Source organism: Narcine bancroftii, chromosome 10 (assembly GCF_036971445.1).
Source record: "Narcine bancroftii isolate sNarBan1 chromosome 10, sNarBan1.hap1, whole genome shotgun sequence".
In the NCBI taxonomy this organism is placed as follows: Eukaryota; Metazoa; Chordata; class Chondrichthyes; order Torpediniformes; family Narcinidae; genus Narcine; species Narcine bancroftii.
The window spans coordinates 40144466-40166461 of NC_091478.1; the positions used below are offsets into that span (position 1 = coordinate 40144466).

General features: G+C 38.2%; 1 protein-coding gene across 1 annotated transcript in view; it reads right to left on the bottom strand.

Moving 5' to 3' along the window:
* ccdc6b (coiled-coil domain containing 6b) overlaps nucleotides 1-11099 on the bottom strand; it is a 76975-nt gene extending 65876 nt beyond the window's left edge. The window contains exon 1 of the mRNA XM_069900710.1: nucleotides 10769-11099. Within this exon, the coding sequence (XP_069756811.1) occupies nucleotides 10769-11026 (258 nt within the window). The 5' untranslated portion in view covers nucleotides 11027-11099. The remainder of the gene's footprint in view (nucleotides 1-10768) is intronic.
* Nucleotides 11100-21996: the final 10897 nt, after the last annotated feature.

Below are 21996 nucleotides of genomic sequence, written 5' to 3' on the forward strand. Positions count from 1 at the left end.
AGGGAAGGATCCACTAACACCAGCATCATATAGACCAATATCTCTACTTAATTCAGATTATAAAATAATAGCAAAATTATTAGCAAACAGATTGGCTGATTGTGTACCAAAAATAGTAAAACAAGATCAAACTGGATTTATTAAGAAAAGACAAACAGCGGATAATGTCTGTAAATTTATTAATTTAATTCATGCAGTTCAAGGAAATAAGATGCCGACAGTGGCTGTTGCTTTAGTCGCAGAAAAAGCCTTTGACAGGGCAGAATGGAATTATTTATTCAAAGTATTACAGAGGTTCAATCAATTGGATTAAAGCATTATATAATGGACCATTGGTGAAGGCAACAGTAAATGGATATGTATCAAACCAATTTAAATTAAGTAGGTCAACTAGGCAGGGATGTCCATTATCTCCCTCACTGATCGCTTTAGCAATAGAACCATTGGCAGAACTGATAAGAACAGAAAATAAAAGGGATAAAAAGAAAGGAGAAGGAGTATAAAATCAGTTTATTTGCAGATGACATCATAGTATACTTAACAGAACCAGAAATATCAATAAAAGAACTACATAAGAAATTGAAGGAGTATGGAGAAATATCGGGGTACAAGATCAATGCAAATAAAAGTGAAGCGATGCCAATGAGTAATGCGGATTATACAGAATTTTAAAAAGAATCACCATTTAAATGGCAAACACAAGCAATCCGATACCTAGGTATTAGGTTAGAAAATAATTTAAGCCACTTGTACAAATTAAATTATCAGCCACCAATAAAGAAATTGCAGGAAGACTTAGAACATTGGAAAGAATTACCGCTAATGTTGATAGAGAGGGTAAATTTCATTAAAATGAATGTCTTCCAAAGGATACAATACTTATTTCAATCGTTACCAATTCCCTTAACAGAGAAATTCTTTAACGAACTAAAGAGAATAATAAGAAAATTTTTGTGGAAAGGGGGGGGGGGAAACCAAGGATAGCGTTAGATAAATTAACAGAGAGGTACAACCAAGGTGGTTTGCAGTTAACAAACTTTAAAAATTATTATAGAGCATCACAATTAAGGTATTTATCAGATTTTTATCAGACATGGGAAAAACCAGATTGGACTAAGATAGAGCTAGATAAATAGGGGAGAAGGTACCGGAACATATACTTTATAAGTGGGATGAAAAGCTGGTACGATATAAAAGCTCACCAGTATTGCATCATTTACTCAATATATGGAAGAAGATTCACTAAGAAAGGATAAAAACAAATTACCAAATACCAAAATTATTATTGACACAAAAATCAGCTAATCCCTTTTACAATAGATAACTTTTCCTTTGGAGAATGGGAGAGAAAAGGAATTAAAAGAATAGAAATTTGTTTTTTGGGAAATAATTTATTAACATTTGAACAATTGAAGTACAAATATGGAATAACTCATGGCACAATGTTTGCATATCATCAACTGAAATCTTACTTAAAGGATAAATTGGGAAACAGACTGAGATTACTAGAAGGAAGCAGCTTTGAATATGTGATTACAGACACAATTTGTTAATTAAAAGATTTATAACAAGCTGCAAGAGAAGGAAAACGATGAAATAAGCTATAAACCCAAACAAAAGTGGGAAAAAGATTTAAACATAAAGATAAAAAATGAAACATGGGAAAAGTTATGTTCTGGAACTATGAAGAATAAATAAACACAAGGTTATGCATGATACAGTATAATTGGTCACACAGGTTATATCACACCCCAAAAGTTAAATAAATGGGATCCAACATTATCAGATACATGTTTTCACTGTAAGAAGGAAACGGGAACAGTACATGCAATTTGGGCATGTGAGAAAGTGAAAAGGTTTTGGGAAGATCTAAATCAGATATTAAATAAAATCACAAATCACATACCAAAAAATCCAGAGATCTTTCTTCTAAGTAATATAAGAAGTAAAGAATTAGGCCTCAAACTGGATGAAGTGCAAAAAATATTTATTATGATAGCCTTAGCTGTAACAAAAAAATGTATAATGTCAACTTGGAAATCAGAAGAGAGCCTGAGAGTACAGCAATGGTACATAGAAATGAATAAATGTATTCCATTGGAAAAAATAACATACAGTTTAAAAAATAAAGTCACATTATTTGAACAAATTTGGGAACAATACATGGAACAAAACAGAGGGGGCTTGCCTCGGACCTCCACCCCCTAAAATGATAAGAAGACAAAATGACTTGATCCAGTGTGTAAAAGTAGATGACACATTTTTCTTGTTTATTTTCATTGCGTGATGACATTGTTTAATGGTTTTATTGTATTGTATATGTTGAATGTTTATTGGTTTTGGAGGGGGGAGGGAAGGGGGGAGTGAAGGTAGGGGGGGGGGAAGGGGAGAAAATGCCACTGTGTATATTTAAGAGGGAAATGTTTGTATGTATTTTGGTTGATATGGTTCACAGTGTGAAAAATTTTTTAAAAATTAAAAAAAAACTCTCTCCTCCCCTGGGATCATTCTTGTAGACCTCCTTTGGACCCACTCCAATGCCAGCACACCCTTCCTTAAAAGTTGGGCCCAAAACTATTCACAGTACAAATATGGTCTGACCAGCACCTTAAAAAGCCTTAACATTACATCTTTGCCTTTCTAGTATAGTCTTCTTGAAATGAATGCAAATCTTAACGATGCTATGGTAGTGGGTTGTATATAAAAAAAGGTGATGAGTCAACATAGAGGAGGGAGATTGAAAACTTGGCTGAATGGCGCACCAACAGCAACCTTCAACTCAATGTCACCAAAACCAAAGAGCTTACTGTTGACTTCAGGAAGGGAAAATCAGAGGTGTACGATCCAGTGATCATTGAGGATATCAGCGGTGGATAGGGTGAATCACCATCTTGAGGATCTTTCTTGGACCCAACACACTAGTGGCATCATGAAAAAAGCACATCAGAGCCTCAGCTTCCTCAAGTTTCTACAGATGTCTGATGGAAAGTGTACTGATCAGCTGCATCACAGTCTGGTATGGACCATTAATACCCCTGAGCATAAAGCCCTCCAAAAGGCAGTGGACACAGTCCAAGACATTACAGATATCAATATCATAATCAGGGAACACTGCCATTGGAGAGAAGGATCCACATCACCCAGCAGACGCTCCGTTCTCACTGCTACTTTCAGGAACACCTGCTCCCCCTCCACCATCAGACTCCTCAACAATAAACTCAATCAGGGACTCATTTCAAGACTCTTATTTTTGCACTTTATTGATTTTTTTATTGCACAATTTGTTTACATATATATCTTTTTACATTTCTTTATTTGTTTACATGTATTCGCTGTGTAGTTTTTTTTTAATTTACCAATAAGTGGTCATTCTGCCTTGCCCGCAGGAAAAAGAATCTCAGGGTTGTATGTGATGTCATTTATGTACTCTGTCAATACACCTGATATCTAAATCTATTGCATTTGCCTTCTTTGCTATTGACTCAACCTGCACATTAACCTTCACTATGACCTCATGTCCTTTTGAACATCAGTTTTCTGAATTCTCTCCACACTCTGAAAATCACCTACTTCTTTATTGCTTCTACCAAAATGTATGACCAAACATCCCTCCACAGCATTCCATCTACCACTTCTTTGCCTATTCTCCCATCCTATCCATATTGCTCTGCACTTCCTACTTCCTCAAGACTACATGCTACTACGTACTTCCATTTTTCAGTCCATTTTCATTTTTGTGGGACTGTCACTTTAAGAGAACAGATTTAACAAAACCCTGCAGGCTTTGGAGTGTTTGTGAACTGACTGCAGGTTGAAGACAGCACGTTCTTAAATTGGGAGAGAGGAAACCCAGGTGCAGAGACCAACAAGTTCAAGACTGAGTGCAGTTTTGCTCAGGGCCCATTTTTAAGGAGACAGCAAAAGAGCAAATAGCTCTTGGAAGAAATTCTGTGCTGGATTGGCCTCATGCGTGGTTATACACAATCTGTCTCATTTTCCCATGTTACAGGGGAATGGGGGTGTAGACAACCTGTTTGATTTCCTCCTGTTATAGGGGAATGAAAATACCATTGTGATCAAATAGTGAAGGTCACTTTGTTTGGCTAACCAACGGAAAGGGCTCTGAAAGCAGAAGAAATACTGCATTTGGATAATGACCAGAGGGAGGGTCACTTGAATTTGACTGACCCACAGAAAGGGTTCTGGAAGCGTTATGAGCATCACTCACTTCATGTCCCCATGCCAAGGAAGAGAGGGGTTAAGGTTGGCACTCATCTAAAAAGGATATTTCACTGGAAGCATCTCAACAAGGTTTTCATGAGTTAATAAACATTCTGTTATCTCCGGTCTCTTTCACCCACTTCATGAATTGTTAATTTAATCACTGAATTTTCAAAATTGAAATGTGAACTGCCTTTTGAGAATTGAGCCTTGAGCTGTAGTGGCTTGGGGGTATTCCACACACACACATATATTTGCGCATAGTTGAGGGTTGTTAGGTAAGTGTAGATATAGTTTAGATAAGTATAAATAAATTAGATAAGGTGTTATATCATTGTTAATTTGTAATTAAAAGTATTATTTTAAATATAACACCTGTGTCTTTCGAATTATTCCAAGAAACTCCTGCCAAGGTCCCCTTTCAATCACCTTTGGCCAACTCCTCTTTTGTGTCTATGTAATTCCCTTTTCTCAATGATTACCTTTACTCAACAATTTACTGTAATGATTTTAACTTCTCCCTCTGAAACTGCAGAATGAAGTCAATCATATTGTGATCACTACCTCCTAATGGTTCTTTTACCTTATCTAATCAAATCCAGCTCATTTGCATCAAATCCTGAATTTCCTTTTTCCCAAGTGGGCTTGGCAACAGCTTCTCATGGGCATTCCACAAATCAACTTGCATGTTGAAATTCCCCATCACCACCTTCACATTGACTTATCACCTTCTATGTACTTTTCACCTTGTATTAACAGTGTAAAAGTAATCGTAATAATCACAAATGCAAAAGCCAGAGCGAAAAAACTTGATTGTGCGTAAGATTTAGTTAGCCAACATAGTGGTTTTCAGAGAATGCTACCATGATCAAAAGCAAACACGCCTCTCTCCTTCCGCCCCCCCCCCCCCCCCCACCACCACTAGGTAGAGTGAGGGAGGAAATAAAATACCAATAAAAAAATGCACTTATTTTGCTTAATATTCAAAACCAATGTTCAACATGTTTGGTCATATACCAAGAAAGCTGCCAAATCACATTGCTCAAACACAAGCACCTCAGATGTGATTTGTGCCTGGCTAGAGCTGTTCCTGAATTTAACAGATAAAGATTTAATTCTTTTCTTTGAATCAAATTTTTCTAAGTACTTTTCAGCCATTATTCCAAGTAGAAAGTTAATGTTAAGCTGAAGATAGACCAATGATTGTGTAATTCAACAAAGAGTTTTGATGATTCTGCACCCAGTCTCGTCTACCATACATGGTGTCTTAACATTCCAACTTTGGAAGGCTAGTCAAGCCAGATACTGCTATAAATCTATAAGGTACTTTTTTTTTCGATTCATTAATTTATTTCATGCTTAAAGCATTTGCCACAATCCTGTGACACTTTCTATTAAATAAACCTTCAAAATTAAACATCAAATTTGATCTAATTAAATGGAAACATAAAATATCTAGAGTGAAAAAGAAACTTATTTTTGACAAAACACTGTTGTCCTGTAGAACTACCCATTTCTAGGTACACCAGTCCACTGAAATAACTCCTGAGAAATCATTTTCTGCTAACATCTATACTTTCCAGTTGCTATACCTAGAAGTTGTCGAAATACCAGAGGTGCCATGCACCTGAGCTATTTATCCAAGAGCATTTACTAATGACCAACAGAAATTAACCAGTGCTTTTTAAAAAAAAAATTAATGGCTTAGTTTCTACACCTTTATTATTTAACTAAACATATCTATCTGGCGATAACAGAGGCTTGGGAAAGACTGATCTTGAGCTTCCTTTACCTGAGCTCCTGTATCTCAGCCTTGAGCCCATGCAATTCTTCAAGGATGGTGATTAGCAAATTATTTGTCGGCTTCTCGGGTAGGGGATTACATGGATTGGCTTTTGACGAAAACTTAAAAGCTGGTTCTGTCATGATCTTTGCCTTTAACAAATGAATAAGAATTGTTAGAATAGGTTGACCTAGTTTTGGTTTTTACCTTAAAACAATTTTTAGTCAGTTGAGCGTACACCTGCAGGCTCATAGTGCTCTGATAAGAGTGTTCCTTTAAGTATCTGGATTCTTCATAAAACTCAAGCAACTCATTCACTTGTTCCAGCTCAAGCACCAACTCAAGCAGTTGAAACTATTTAATAACTATCTATCTTTTGGGCGCCAAATAAAAAATGACCTTAATAAAAGTATCAAAGTAAATTACAGGCAAACAAATTAGGCAGCTATCATGTTCTTCAATAAAAAAAAAGTCTCATACAGCTTTGTCCACCATTTACGTCACAAACATTTTAAAATCTATCGTATATTAAATCAGCATGGACATGGTAAGCTAAATATTCAGTTTCCATGCTTATGCCTCCATGACTTGAATACATCTAACTAATGCAAACCTTGCATGCCTTACTATTCTCCAACTTCACAAATTCAGGAATGTTTGCAATCCCAAAAATCAAGCTAACAATGTTTAAAATCTAAACCTGTCAATGTAATCATGATGAATTCTTTTGGTGCCATGATTTGTTCAGTACATCACAATCCTGGAGTACATCGTTATACTACAAAATATCAGATTCAAGGAGACCTGCCGAAAAATAAATTGTTTGCCCATCTTATTTGTTCTTACTGAATGCTGCCCACAGCAAAATAATTTTCTAACACAAAATGATGGAGAATGAAGCAGTCTGTCGAGTTTATTCTTGTCCTTCTGGTCAAACAAGGCTCAGACCAGGGAGCAAGCTGCTCAAATCCTTAAGATACACCTGAGCTCCAAGGCAGGTCATGTAGGAATCAAAGCATGGGAAACTTGTTTGAACTCATTCTCAAATTTACTGTTGATGTCTCACAGAAGCAGAAAAGCAGGCAAAGGACAGACACTTTCACAATCACCTTTTGTCTCAAGATTGCATGGCTGATCCTTCTTGGCCTCCATCTAAGATCTTCACCATGACAGCCATGTTTTTTGATCCTAACATCATATTGAGGAATTTCTGAGTGCAAATCAAAGCTAAAGGTCCCAACAATATCTCAACCAAAGTGCTGAAGATACAAGTATCAAGGACACAAAATTAAATTATGAATCACAGAGGAAACTTCTCACTGCACAACTATACACCGATTAAGGAAGGTCATTGTTGGAGGCCTATCAACACAGTATCAGTTCTTCAGAGTATAGGCTTGGATCAAATAATTTTCAACTGCTTTACTAGTCACCTTCAGATATCGGTATGTTCAATTACAATTTTTTAGATAACAAAAGACGTGTCTGCAAGCAACATGTGAACATTCAACCTTGAGCTAATAAGGGGTGTCTCACAAAATCTACAATATACCTTTTCCAACAAAATAGAGATTAATCACTTCCTCTTAGTATTCAAAGGCATTACCCACAATAGGTAGTGGAGAAAACCTTTTCTCAAAGTTACTGCAAATGCATCAATCCATGACCATACTGGTTGAATTGGCCACTGTACTTTCCATGTGACGACACCTATATTTTGCTGTGTCTCCAAATCTCAACATGAAGTGGATCAGCAGAAAAGCAGATTGGCTTGTCCATCTGAAGCATGGATTTTGTGCAGCGTCATTATCTCTTGAATGAATTTCCATTTATTTCTACAAATACCACCCTGTCTATATTTAATAGCACCCTGTCTATATTTGTAATCCTGGATGCAGCTTGCACCTTACAGCAAGGCCAAAAGGCTTCAACAATGGCCGCAAACTAAGTTCATTATCATCCGATTGTCAAACCTGATGAAACAGCATTCTTTGCTCCTCGGTATAAAAACATGCTTACAAACAGACACAACACACAGACAAGCAAAACATATGCAGTACATTTCTACATATACAAAATAAATATTGTTAAATAAATAGTCTCAAAGGGCTTGGAGGAGCAGTTCATGCTGAAGTACAAGGGCAGCAGACAGGAGACCACAAACCTCATACCTCTCAGGACTCATTCTGCATCTACTTTGTTCCCCTTTTCCCTTTTGTCAACAGCTCAACAAGCTCTGCGTACGCCACGATGCCAACTCTTCTTTCATCGTCTCTGTCTCCGTGCTCCACCACAACTCTCCACCCCACCCACTGAAGACCTCTTCTCTCTAAAGTATTCAGTCAGTGGGGAAACAGTACAGAAACTCACAACCTAGTACCCATTCAGTCTTTAAGGGTGCTAACATTTAACTAAATTGATCTAATCTTTCTTTTTCAATCTTTTTATTGGTTTTTGAAAAAAATCAGACACATATGATATAAAGTTCAGATAACAGTAAATTAGAATTACAGATAGTAAACAAAAATAAACAAGTTACCTATGATCCACGTTATTGATAACTAATTTAATTTCTAACACCAACCTATTGAATGAGCAATTACCATCAAAGTCCGGCGTCAACTACTAATTTCAATATTAATGTTCAGAAAAAGAAAAATAAAGACCATAAATTTTGAAAATAATTTAAAAAGGATCCCCAAAGCGGAAAAATTTAGTACTCGTGTCAGTAGTTGAACAACTGATTTTCTCTCGAGAGGGATGCCATCAAATCCAATAACCATTGTGTCTGTGTGAGAGGGACAACATCTTTCCACTACAGCAAAATGAGCATTCTAGCAATCAGGAAAGCAAAAACAACCACATGGGATTAAGATGGCATCAAAATGAAGTCCATTCGTCCCAAAAAAGCAATAAAAGGGCTCGGAGAGAGATTTATAGGAAGAATTAAAGATAGTGTAGTAAACACCTTTCAGTAGTTACAAAGGGAGGGACGCAGCCAAAACATATGATATAAAGTACCTTCCTGAGTTGTACACTTAGCATATTGATAGGATATATTAGGATAACATTAAGTGAATTGAACTTTGGAACAGTGGGTTACTTTAAATTGTAATAAGGATTCTCTGGCGCAGAGGGAAGATGGATGTGCATTTTTCAAAATAGAATCTCAGATATCTTCAGGAAGCAATTTTCCTTTGGAAAAGTTTTCCTTCAAAATACTAAAAGTAATGGGGGCTTGGCATTACCTAATCTGAGACTACTACTGGGTAGAGACTATTAGATATATCTGTACCTAAACACAAGGCTCTTAGGGACAATCTCCATGGGTGGCACAGGACACACATTTCACCCCCCCACTTCTCCCAGATGGACAAGTCTAAACATAACGGAGCACCTTACCTCTGGGACCCTCACCCCAACCTACTCCGTGCCCTGGTGTTGTGGCGCCGAATATTCAGGATCCTCAAAATGGATTGATTTAGAGATTAAATCCATTATCTCAATAATCGGAGCATATTTGTCCTTTTTGCTCTCTAAATTAATGGATAATTTGGTAGTTAGACATACCTTACATATTTGGTTCCAATGTAAAAAGCGCTTATCATAGATTTTTATTAATTATCCCAATTTTATATAATTCCTTTTTGTTCACCCTCGTTTCAAGACATTGGATGTACTCAATGTTTCAGGTTGGGTATTCAGTCTTTCTTGGACTTGTATATAGACCCAACTTTGCCCCCTTTGAGCAATAATCTCCCAAATTTAACTTACCTAATCAACATTTTTTCACTATTTACAGATTACCATCTTCTTGAACTTCTTAACATCGAGGCCTCCCCATCTCATCTGGGAAGTACATAATGTTTAGACTTAATCAGATCTAGCGATCGTTCTTTATCAAACATTAAGTTTGGGGACGTGATTTACTCCCACCCCAGTTGAGATTTAGCCTTGAAGTTTGCGGGGGTGGGGGGAAATTCAAAGCGTTGACAGATTTTGTGAGCTGGTGTGTTAATAACGGACAGAAATGTGCAAACACGTTCCGAGCACAGTGAAAATAAAACCCTTAGTGACAAAACGCAATGCTTCCATCACCAATTATACTTTTTACTCTACATTTGTACCTGCAAAATATCCAACATGAATTAGTTAACGGTCAGATCTTTGGATGTTATTAAAAGACAGCTCAATCGCAAAGGCACTAGTAAGCAGCAGTTTCAGCAAGGACTGAGCTATTGCACATTTCTATTCTTTCTGACAGCCTTTCAAGACCAGGAGACATCAGAAACAGCCCATAGGTTTCTCGACCACCCTACCAAAGAAGGATGACATGGCAAAATAGAAGCCAATAGTTCATTCTGAAACACCTGCTGCTGCTTTTATTTTCCCTGGAGATACATTCTGGGTTGATCAATGCAAAAAGGGAAAGCTCTGGACCTAAACACAAGGCTCTGAGGGGCAGTCTCCATGGGTGGCACAGGACCCACATTTCACCCCCCACTTCTCCCTGTGGACACGTCTCCACGTCAGTGAGCGTCGTGTCGCCGAGGAAGCCTCCTGGCGCCTTTAACATGTGGGGTAGGCACGGCTCCAGGGTGGGCACCTTCCCTCCGGGACCCCCCCCCCCCCCCCACCTCCACCTCCACCTCCTCCGTGCCCTGACGCCTTCACTCCACGAGGAACGAGGCACACCAGGCCCGGAGGACCACGAGCTGGGCGAGGGGCCCAGACGAGGAGAGGGCGGGCATCGGGCTCACTCACGATGGTGACGCTGGCCTTGCGCAGGTCGCGGTTCTCCTCCTGCAGGGCCTTGCACTTCAGCTTGTAGGTCTCCAGCTCGATCTTCAGCACCTTGTTCTCTTGCTGCAGCGACGCCAGCCGGTTACTCAGCTCCTCCAGCTTGGAGGCCGAGATCACAATGCCGGCCTTGGAGGACGGAGCCGCCGAGGACGAGGCGGGAGGCAGCGCCGTCGAGCTGCCCGCCGCGTCCGTGTCGCTCTCGCTCGCGCTGTCCGCCATGTTGGAAGCCGCTCGCCTCGGCCCCCCCTCTCGAGCCCCGGCTGGTGCGCCAGTGCGGGAGGGGGCGGGGCCACGGCGCGTGGGACGTGACGTCGTCAGAGGGCTCGGCCTGTTCGGGGGGGGGGCGTGGCTCGGAAGGCGGGACCAGAGCCGGGATTGGTGGAGTGTAGCAAAATCAGCGCCAGGTTGGGTTGGGAGGACGAGGTGTGACAATCCCTGACGTTTCAGTATTGGTTATCGATCCTCTCTCATCAGTGGTCTCAATAACAATAACAGAGGAAGACCACCAGAGAATAACATTTCCTTGTGGCGCTGAGTGCTGGTCTTCAGGCTCCTGCACCCCCCCTCTCCCCCATGAAGAGGGCATGGCCTGGGGTGGTGGTGGGGTCCTTGAGGATAGAGGCTGCTTTCTTTCTCTAAGACACAGCCTCTTTTAAATTAGATCTAGGACGGTGCAGTAACAGGCCATTTCGGCCCACGAGTCTGTACCGCCCAATGGACCCGCCCTGGAACGTTTTTTTGAACGGTGGGAGGAAACCGCAGCCCCAGGAAACCCATGGAGACATGGGGGGAGCGTACAAACTCCTGACAGACAGCTGGGATTCAAAACCTGGTCTGGTCCCAATTGCTGGGCGTGTAAGGTCGTTGCGCCAACCAGGCCGCTCTTGTAGATGTCCTCGATGGTGCCCCTGATTTAACAACCCTCAGGAGTTTTTTTTTTCACTGTCCTGAGTACTAGACAATCATGCAATCAGACAGAATTCTCTCCACAGTACACCCTGTAGAAGTTTTTTTGAGTCTTGTGACATACCGAGTCTCCTCAAATACTTCTGGTGAACTTTATTCATGATTGCATTGACATGGAGGACAGATCCTTGGAGATGTTGACACCCAGGAATTTGAAGCCTTCAATGAGGACTGTATCGTGTTCTCTTGACTTCCTCCTGAAGTCAACAATCATCTTGGTTTTGCTAATGTTGAGTGTAAGGTTGTTGATGCAACACCACTCAGCAAGGTGATCTATCTCCCTCCTGAATGCTTCCACATTGCCCCTTTGTGATTCTGCCAACAACCGTGGTGTCATAGGTAAATTTACAGATAGCATTTTTATTATCCCTAGCCACACAGTCATGGGTGTGTAATGAGTAGAGATGTGGGCTGAGCAAGCATCCTTGAGGTGCACCTGTACTGATAATCAGTGAGGAGGAGATTTCCTCATGACTGTGGTCTTCTGATAAGGAAGCCAAGGATCCAGTTGTAGAGGGAGGTGCAGAGGCCCAGGGTTTGGAGCTTCTTGACCAGGTCAGAGGGAATAGCCTGGTTGGGCCTGTGAATGGCAGCAGGGCCAGGCTACTACAGGTGTAGAGGGGTGAGGTCTAATTGGGGAGGGGAGAGTCCAGTCTGCGGCAGGGTTTCAGAGGGTTGGACTGTCCTAAAGATGCTGGACATATTTCAATTCATCTATGAAAGAAACTGGTTCACCCAGGAATTTGAAGTTCTTGAGCCTTGTTTTCCTGATGGTAGCAGAGTGAAGAGACCATGGCCTGGATTATAGGGATTATTGAGGTTAGAGGCTGCTTTCTTAAGGTACTGCCTCCTGTAAATGTCCTTGATGGAATGAAGACCGGTGCTTGTAATGTCTCAGGCTGAGTTCACAACCCTCTGTTTTTTTCTTGTTCTGAGCATTGGCATCTCCTTACCAGACAGTGATGCAACCAGCCAGAATGCTCAGGGAGGCGCAACAGCAACTGCATTTCCTGAGAAGACTGAAGCGGGCAAGGCCACTATTATGTCAGTCTTCTACAGGAGCTCTATAGAGAGCAGCCCAGCTGTCTGCATCACAGTGTGGAGCAGTTGTTACAAAGAAATGAAGTGGAGGTCAATCCACTGGACCATTAAAAGTGGCAGAGAGGATTACTGGAGTCTCTCCACACCCCCCCCCCTCCCCCACCCATCAACATGATCTAGCAGGATTGTTGTCTGGAGGGCACAGAAAATCATTGAGGACCCCATTCCACTCTGCACACAGCATCTTTCAGCTGCTCCCATCAGGAAAGAGATGCAAGAGTATCAGAGCCTGCACCACCAGGCTGAGGAACAGCTTCTTCCCATGGGCAGTATGCATGCTGAACGACCTAAGGAATGGCTCACAGTAGTCATCCAAGCCTTTCATATTCCGAAAGCAATATTTATATTTATTTATTTGTATATATAAAAACTTGTCCTGCATATGAATTTTTTGTCTATATATGTGATATCCTGGTTGAGTGTCTGCAAGTTTTGCAGTGACAACTGGAGAACGCTGTTTCATCGGATTGTACTTGTGAAATCAGATGACAATAAACTTGACTTGAAAGGAGTTTTGTGAGCTGTTTTCGTATGAATGGAAGGATCTGTTGGTTTTGCAGACGGCCCAGAGGAGGTTCATGAGACGGATCCCTGAATGAATGGGTAATCATATGAAGAGCCTTTGATGGCTCTGGGACAGAACTCACTGGAGTTCAGAACAATGAAGGGGAACCTCGTTGAAATATATTGAATACTTAAAGGCCTGGATAGAGTAGATGTGGAGAGGAAATTCCTGTGGTTGTGATTCTGGGACGAGAGGCCACAACCTCAGAATATAAAAATCCCCCTTTTGAACAGAAGTTCAAAACAGAAGGGTGGTGAATCTGTGGAATTCATTGCTACGGATGACTGTGGAGGCTGTCACTGGATATATTTAAGGCAAAGTGAGATAGGTTCTTGATTAGGAAGGGAATCAATGTTCTAAAGGAGAGAAGGGGGAGAATGGGATTGAAAAGGAGAGTAAAATATAGTGATTGTGACCGAGCTCTGTCAAGATTCAAGATTCAATTTATTGTCATAGTAATGAAGCAGCGTCATATTACACGAGGTTTCTCTTTACCTGCTGCAAGGCAGACAGATTCGCCAGCAACAGGAATTGCCAAAGTGCCTCTTACCATCAGGCTTACCATCAGAGAGAGAAGCAAAAGAGAGTTCCACCTCCCCCCCCCCCACCCCAGAGTCACTGCACATCTGTAGATTCGCCACCAGTGCTTCCGCAGCAGCCCCTCGCAGCTAAATGTCCATCATCGTTATGGACAAGGATAAAAGCAGATAGAGAAGGAAAGTGTTTAATTGGGGAAAGGCTAATTAAAATGGGATGAGGCCGGAACTAGAGAGAGGAAATTGGGAACAGATGTTCACAGAAAAAGCACAAAGTGGAGGATTTTTAGGGAGCACTTGCGCAGGGTTCTGGAAAGGTTTATCCCACTGAGATAGGGAAAAGATGGTGAGAAAAGGGAACTGTGGTTGACAAAGTATGTGAGACAGCTAGAAAGTAGTCGCAGGTAGCTGAAGAATGGTTACAGGACTTCTTTGAGTCAGCATATAGGATGGTGTTCAATGACTCAGCTGAGGACCTGAATGATTACACCACTTGATCAAAACAGCAGTGTTCAAGTATGTCCCCATCAAATCATTCAGGGTTTTACTCAATCAGAAGCCCTGGATGAACAATGAAATCTGGAATCTGCTGAGAACCAAATCACAGGCATGTAAGTCCAGAGATCCAAATCACTACAGAAGGAGCAGGTATAACCACTTACGGAGCGGAAACAGGCCTGTCGGCCTTTCGACTCCTCGCCGGTTCACAACTATGACCTGCAGAAATTGGGGATCAATGGATAACAGCTTTTTTAATATGGGGTACAATTAAGGCTTTTTTGAGAAGTCAGATTATTTCATTTATGAAAAATATGAAGAAGAAATATAATGCAGAATTTTTTTTTAATTTATTTTTTTATTTTTCACACCATAAACCACATTAACCATGATACATACTTTTTCCTTTTTAAATATATACAGTGCCATTTTCTCCCCCCCCCTCCCTCCTCCCATCCCACCCTCCCTACCTCCCCCCTCCCGTCCATTTAAAGTACAAAATCTAGGATACATTAAACCAGTCAAACAATGTTGTCATTCAATAAAAATAAACAAGAAATTCCACTGAGTCAATTCTTTTCATTTCCTTCTCCTTTCGTTAATTTAGGTAGTGAATGTCCCCGGTAGGTTTTCGCTATTATGTTTCATGTAAGGCTCCCATATTTGTTCAAATATTTCAATATTATTTCTTAAACTATATGTTATTTTTTCTAATGGAATACATTTATTCATTTCTATATACCATTGTTGTATTTTCAAATTATCTTCCGATTTCCAGGTTGACATAATACATTTTTTTGCTACGGCTAGAGCTATCTTAACAAATCTTTTTTGTGCACCATCCAAATCAATTCCAAATTCTTTGTTTTTTATGTTACTTAGGAGGAAGATCTCTGGATTCTTTGGTATATTGTTTTCTGTAATTTTATTTAATATTTGGTTTAGATCTTCCCAAAATTTTTCTACTTTCTCACATGTCCAGATTGCATGAATTGTTGTTCCCATTTCTTTTTTACATCGAAAACATCTATCAGATACTGTTGGGTCCCATTTATTTAACTTTTGAGGTGTAATGTATAGCCTGTGTATCCAGTTATATTGTATCATACGTAACCTCGTATTTATTGTATTTCTCATCGTTCCAGAACATAACTTCTCCCATGTTTCCTTTTTTATCTTTATATTTAAATCTTGTTCCCATTTTTGTTTAGTTTTACCATTTGTTTCCTCATTCTCCTTTTCTTGCAGGTTAATATACATATTTGTTATAAATCTTTTGATTATCATTGTATCTGTAATCACATATTCAAAGTTACTTCCCTCTGGTAACCTCAGACTGCTTCCTAATTTGTCCTTCAAGTAGGATCTCAATTGGTAATATGCCAGCACTGTATCTTGAGTTATATTGTATTTATCTTTCATTTGTTCAAAGGATAATAATCTATTTCCTGAAAAACAATTTTCTATTCTTTTGATCCCTTTTTTCTCCCATTCTCTAAAGGAAAGGTTATCTATTGTAAAAGGGAGTAACTTATTTTGCGTCAATATTAGTTTTGGTAATTGATAATTTGTTTTATTTCTTTCTACATGAATCTTCTTCCAAATATTGAGTAGATGATGTAATACTGGAGAACTTCTATATTGTACCAATTTTTCATCCCATTTATATAATATGTGTTCAGGTATCTTTTCCCCTATTTTATCTAATTCTAATCTAGTCCAATCTGGCTTTTCCCTTGTTTGATAAAAATCTGATAGGTATCTTAATTGTGCGGCTCTATAATAATTTTTAAAGTTTGGCAGTTGTAAGCCTCCTTGTTTATACCATTCTGTTAATTTATCTAGTGCTATCCTCGGTTTCCCCCCTTTCCATAAAAATTTCTTTATTATTTTCTTTAACTCCTTGAAGAATTTCTCTGTCAGGTGTATTGGCAATGCCTCAAATAGGTATAATATCCTTGGAAAAATGTTCATTTTAATACAGTTTATCCTTCCTATTAGTGTTAGTGGTAAGTCTTTCCAATGCTCTAAATCGTCCTGTAATTTTTTTATTAGTGGATAATAATTGAGTTTATATAGTTGGCCGAGATTTTTATTTATTTATATACCTAGGTATCTTATTGCTTGCATTTGCCATCTGAATGGTGATTCCTTCTTAATTTTTGAGAAATCCGCATCATTCATAGGCATTGCTTCACTTTTATTTACGTTAATCTTGTAACCCGACACTTCTCCATATTCCTTCAATTTCTTATATAATTCTTTTATTGATAGTTCTGGTTCTGTTAAGTATACTATAACATCATCCGCAAATAAACTGATTTTATATTCCTTGTCTTTTATTTTTATCCCTTTTATATTATTTTCTGTTCTTATCAATTCTGCTAGTGGTTCTATAGCTAACGCGAACAATAAAGGTGATAGTGGGCATCCTTGCCGTGTTGACCTGCTTAAGTTAAATTGCTTTGATATATATCCATTTACTGTCACTTTCGCCAATGGTCTCTTATATAATGCTTTAATCCAATTAATATACTTCTCTGGTAAACTGATTTTTTGCAATACTTTGAATAAATAATTCCATTCTACTCTGTCAAAGGCCTTCTCTGTGTCTAAAGCAACTGCTACTGTTGGCGCTTTACTCCCTTCTACTGCATGAATTAAGTTAATAAATTTACAAATATTGTCTGTTGTGCGTCTTTTTTTAATAAATCCAGTTTGGTCTAGATTTAGCATTTTCGGTACATACTCTGCTAATCTGTTTGCTAATAGTTCAGCTATTATCTTATAATCTGTGTTAAGTAAAGATATTGGTCTATATGACGCTGGTGCGAGTGGATCTTTCCCTTGCTTTAGTATTACTGTAATTATTGCTGTTTTACATGAATCTGGTAAGCTTTGTGTTTTATCAATCTGGTTGATTACTTCCAGGAGGGGAGGAATTAATAAATCTTTAAATGTTTTATAGAATTCTATTGGGAATCCATCCTCTCCTGGTGTTTTATTATTTGGTAATTTTTTAATTATCTCTTGTATTTCTACTATTCTAAATGGTTCTGTTAATTTATTTTGTTCCTCTATTTGTAGTTTTGGTCGTTCAATTTTAGTCAGAAATTCATCTATTTTCCCTTCTTTCCCTTCGTTTTCAGTTTGGTATAATTGTTCATAGAATTCTCTAAATTTTCCTTGATCTCCTTTGGAGATCTCCTTGATGCCAATACCATTTTCTTAGCTTGTTCTGTCTTAAGCTGCCATGCTAGAATTTTGTGCGTTTTTTTCCCCTAGTTCATAATATTTCTGTTTTGTCTTCATTATATTCTTCTCCACCTTATATGTTTGTAGTGTTTCATATTTTATTTTTTTATCTGCCAATTCTCTTCTTTTAGTTGTATCTTCCTTCATTCCTAATTCTTTTTCTATATTTACTATTTCCCTTTCCAACTGCTCTGTTTCCTGATTATAGTCCTTCTTCATCTTGGTTACATAACTTATTATTTGCCCTCTAATGAACGCTTTCATTGCATCCCATAGTATAAATTTATCTTTCACTGATTCCGTGTTTATTTCAAAATACATTTTAATTTGTCTTTCAATTAATTCTCTAAAATCCTGCCTTTTAAGTAACATGGGGTTTAATCTCCATCTATACATTCTTGGAGGGATGTCCTCTAACTTTATTGTCAATATTAAGGGTGAATGGTCCGATAATATTCTAGCTTTATATTCTGTTTTTCTTACTCTATCTTGCATATGAGCTGATAACAAAAATAGGTCTATTCTTGAGTATATTTTATGTCTCGCCGAGTAATATGAATATTCCTTTTCCTTTGGGTGTTGTTTCCTCCATATATCCAAAAGTTGCATTTCTTCCATTGATTTAATTATAAATTTGGTTACTTTGTTCTTTCTGTTAATTTTTTTCCCAGTTTTGTCCATATTTGAATCCAAATTCAGGTTGAAATCTCCTCCTATTAATATGTTCCCTTGCGTATCTGCTATCTTCAAAAAAATATCTTGCATAAACTTTTGATCTTCTTCGTTAGGTGAATATACATTGAGTAGATTCCAAAACTCCGAATATATCTGACATTTTATCATTACATATCTGCCTGCTGGATCTATTATTTCCTCTTCTATTTTAATTGGCACATTTTTACTAATTAATATAGCTACTCGTCTTGCTTTTGAATTATACGACGCTGCTGTTACGTGTCCTACCCAATCTCTCTTTAATTTCTTGTGCTCCAATTCAGTTAAATGTGTTTCTTGCACAAATGCTATATCAATTTTTTCTTTTTTCAGTAAATTTAGCAGTTTCTTCCTTTTAATTTGGTTATGTATTCCGTTAATATTTAAAGTCATATAGTTTAGCGTAGCCATTTTATACTTTGTTTATCTTCCCTTTCCGTTTCTCCACCATTACCTTTCCTTCTTATCCATTTCTGCTTTCTTGTTTTGAACACTTTATAAGACAACATTTCTAAAACATCAAACATTTTCCCTATTCTCCTATTTAAAACTTCTTTAACCCCATTCTCCCCTCCCCCTCCTGAGTTGTCCTTTATCCCTTGTCGGAGAACCACATCTCCCCTCTCCATTTGGATTTGCGAATTCACTCGCAAACGTCAGCTGATTTTGCAGTGACCGTAACTCCTCCCCACCCAGCCCTCCCCAGAAAAGATTTCAATTTTCATATGTAACAAAGGTCACTCTTTTAATTCCCTCCTTATTCCCTCTATTCCATTTCCCTCCCTTATTAATTCTTGTCTATACTCTATATATTTTCCTCTAAATACGGATACATTCATGTATGCACACTTTACACACATACATATAGATCGTGGTTATTTTTACTCTTATTACATATCTTCATCTCTCTGCTTGTTTTGTAGTTGTTCTGCAAATTTCCTTGCTTCCTCTGGATCCGAGAATAGTCTGTTTTGTTGCCCTGGAATAATTATTTTAAGTACCGCTGGGTACCTTAATATAAATTTATATCCTTTTTTCCATAAGATCGTTTTCGCTGTATTGAACTCCTTCCTCTTCTTCAGGAGTTCAAAACTTATGTCTGGATAGAAAAAATTTTTTTGGCCTTTATATTCCAGTGGCTTTTTGTCCTCTCTTACTTTCTTCATTGCTTTCTCCAATATATTTTCTCTTGTTGTATATCTTAAGAATTTTACTAAAATGGATCTTGGTTTTTGCTGCGGTTGTGGTTTCGGGGCTAAAGTTGTTGCAGGCTAACAAGTCTCCAGGAGAGGATGGGTTTCCACCTGAGTTCTATAAAGAATTTAGAGATATGTTAATGCCATTACTGATGGATCTATTGGTTCGAGCGGTGGAGATGCAGAAACTTCCAGAATCTTTTTCAAAGCAGATAATTATGGTATTACCCAAAAAGAATAGAGATCCATTAAAAACATTGTCATATAGGCCAAATTCTCTTCTTAATGCTGACTACAAAATTATAGCAAAGGTGTTAACCAATAAGCTGGGGCCAATATTCACTGAAATTAATACAACCAGACCAGGTGGGATTTGTAAAGGGTAGACATTCAGTGAATAATCTAGACAGACTGTTTAATATAATACATATGGCAAAATCAAGGTGTTATACAAGTATAACAGTTTCATGGTTGCAGAAAAGGCATTTGACTGATTAGGTGCGGACTCGAAAGGCCAACATGGCCTGTTTCCGCTCCGTAAATAGTTATATGGTTCTATGATTAAGAGGATTTATTAATTGGATTAAGGCACAGTCAAAGATATTTACAAGTAGTGAAATGTCAACAGTATTCCCTTTGAGTAGATCAAGTAGGCAAGGATGGTCTCTGTCTCCAGCATTGTTTATAATGGCAGTTGAACCTCTGGCTGAAATTATTAGAAGAGATCCTGAGAGCATAAAATTAGTTTATTTGGGGATGATGTATTTTTATATTTGTCAGATCCAGAAGAGTCCTTGGAAAACTTAGAGGAGACTCCCAAGAAATATGATAGAGTGTCTGGTTATAAGGTTAATATGGACAAAAGTGATCAATTCCCTTAACAAACAATGATTACGAAAGATATAAAAAAGGAAGTAGGTTTAAGTGGAAATCAGATGGGACTAAATATTTGGGAGTAGAAACAGACAACAATTCATAAAATCTGTATGAGATTAATTATGTTCCTCTGCTTAGTAAAATAGAACAGGACTTACAAAAATGAAAGGATTTTTCAATAGCACTAATAGGAAGAGTGAGTTTTGTAAAGATGCAAGTGATGCCGAGACTTCAAAACTTGTTCCAATCACTACCTATAGCTTTACCTAAAAACTTTTTCAAATTGTTAAAACAATCAAGTAAGACCATTCCTATGGAATAACAAAGTACCTAGAATTGCATTGGAACAACTAATCTAGGATTATAAATTAGGAGGCCCGAGACTTCCAGACTTTAAAATATTTTATCTGGCTGCACAAGTAAGATTTTTAGCATCTTTTTTTGAAGGGAATTCACCAAATTGGGTTCGTATGGGGCTACATTCTATGAGTGAGGTAACAGCGAAAGACTTTATTTATAAATGGGACATTAAATCAATAAAAAAATAAGACAAGTAACCCTATATTGATACATATGGTGAAACTAAGGCAGGAAATAATGAATGTATTGGAAAAAAGTGGGTATTTGGCTATGGGTTCCATTATGTATCAATGTATTGTTATCTATGTTTATATGTAACAGAATTCTAAATGTATTGTTACAAAAGGGTAAATGCTGTTATAAAGATGGTGTTTTTATGTCATTTGAACAAATGAGACAGACTCATGGTGTACCTAATGGAACATTAGGTTTTCTTTGAAGGAACGATGGGGACAGGCATTGACTCCTCCGGGAGTTAGTTAAATGGAACAAATGATTTGGATGGGTGATATGCCCAAATTTATTACCAGAATGTATTTTGCTCTTCAATTAGAAAGTGCTAAACCTGGTCTGGAGAGAAGAAGAGAAAGGTGGAAGTCCAACTTAAGTGTTGCAATATCAGAGCAATACTGATCTGAATGGTGTGTGGACAGTGTAACTTTCACAATGTGAGATATGGGTTGGTTCAATTTAATATTTTACACCAGCAGTATCCCACTCCACAAAATTTGCAAAAATGTATGTTTTAGTTGTGAAATAGAGGAAGAAACATTCTTTCATTCAACTTGGTCATGTGTGAAGGATTGACATTTTTGGCAAGAAATCTCTGAAGTATTAACAAGAATTACAAGGGTAACCTTCCAGGTGGTCCAGAACTTTATTTTTAGGCAATTTTATAGACATAAGTAATGATTTTACAGAGTTTCAAATTTCATTTGTTAAAATTGCACAAGCAGTATCCAAAAAGAGTACGGCAATCACGTAGAAGTTGGACTCTCCAGTAACCTTGGCGAGGTGGATAGCAGAGATGGAAATAATAACATACAATTTTAGGAACCAGTATGATACAGTTCTTAAAATATGGCAACCATATTTGAAGTATGTTGGTGCTAAACTTTAATA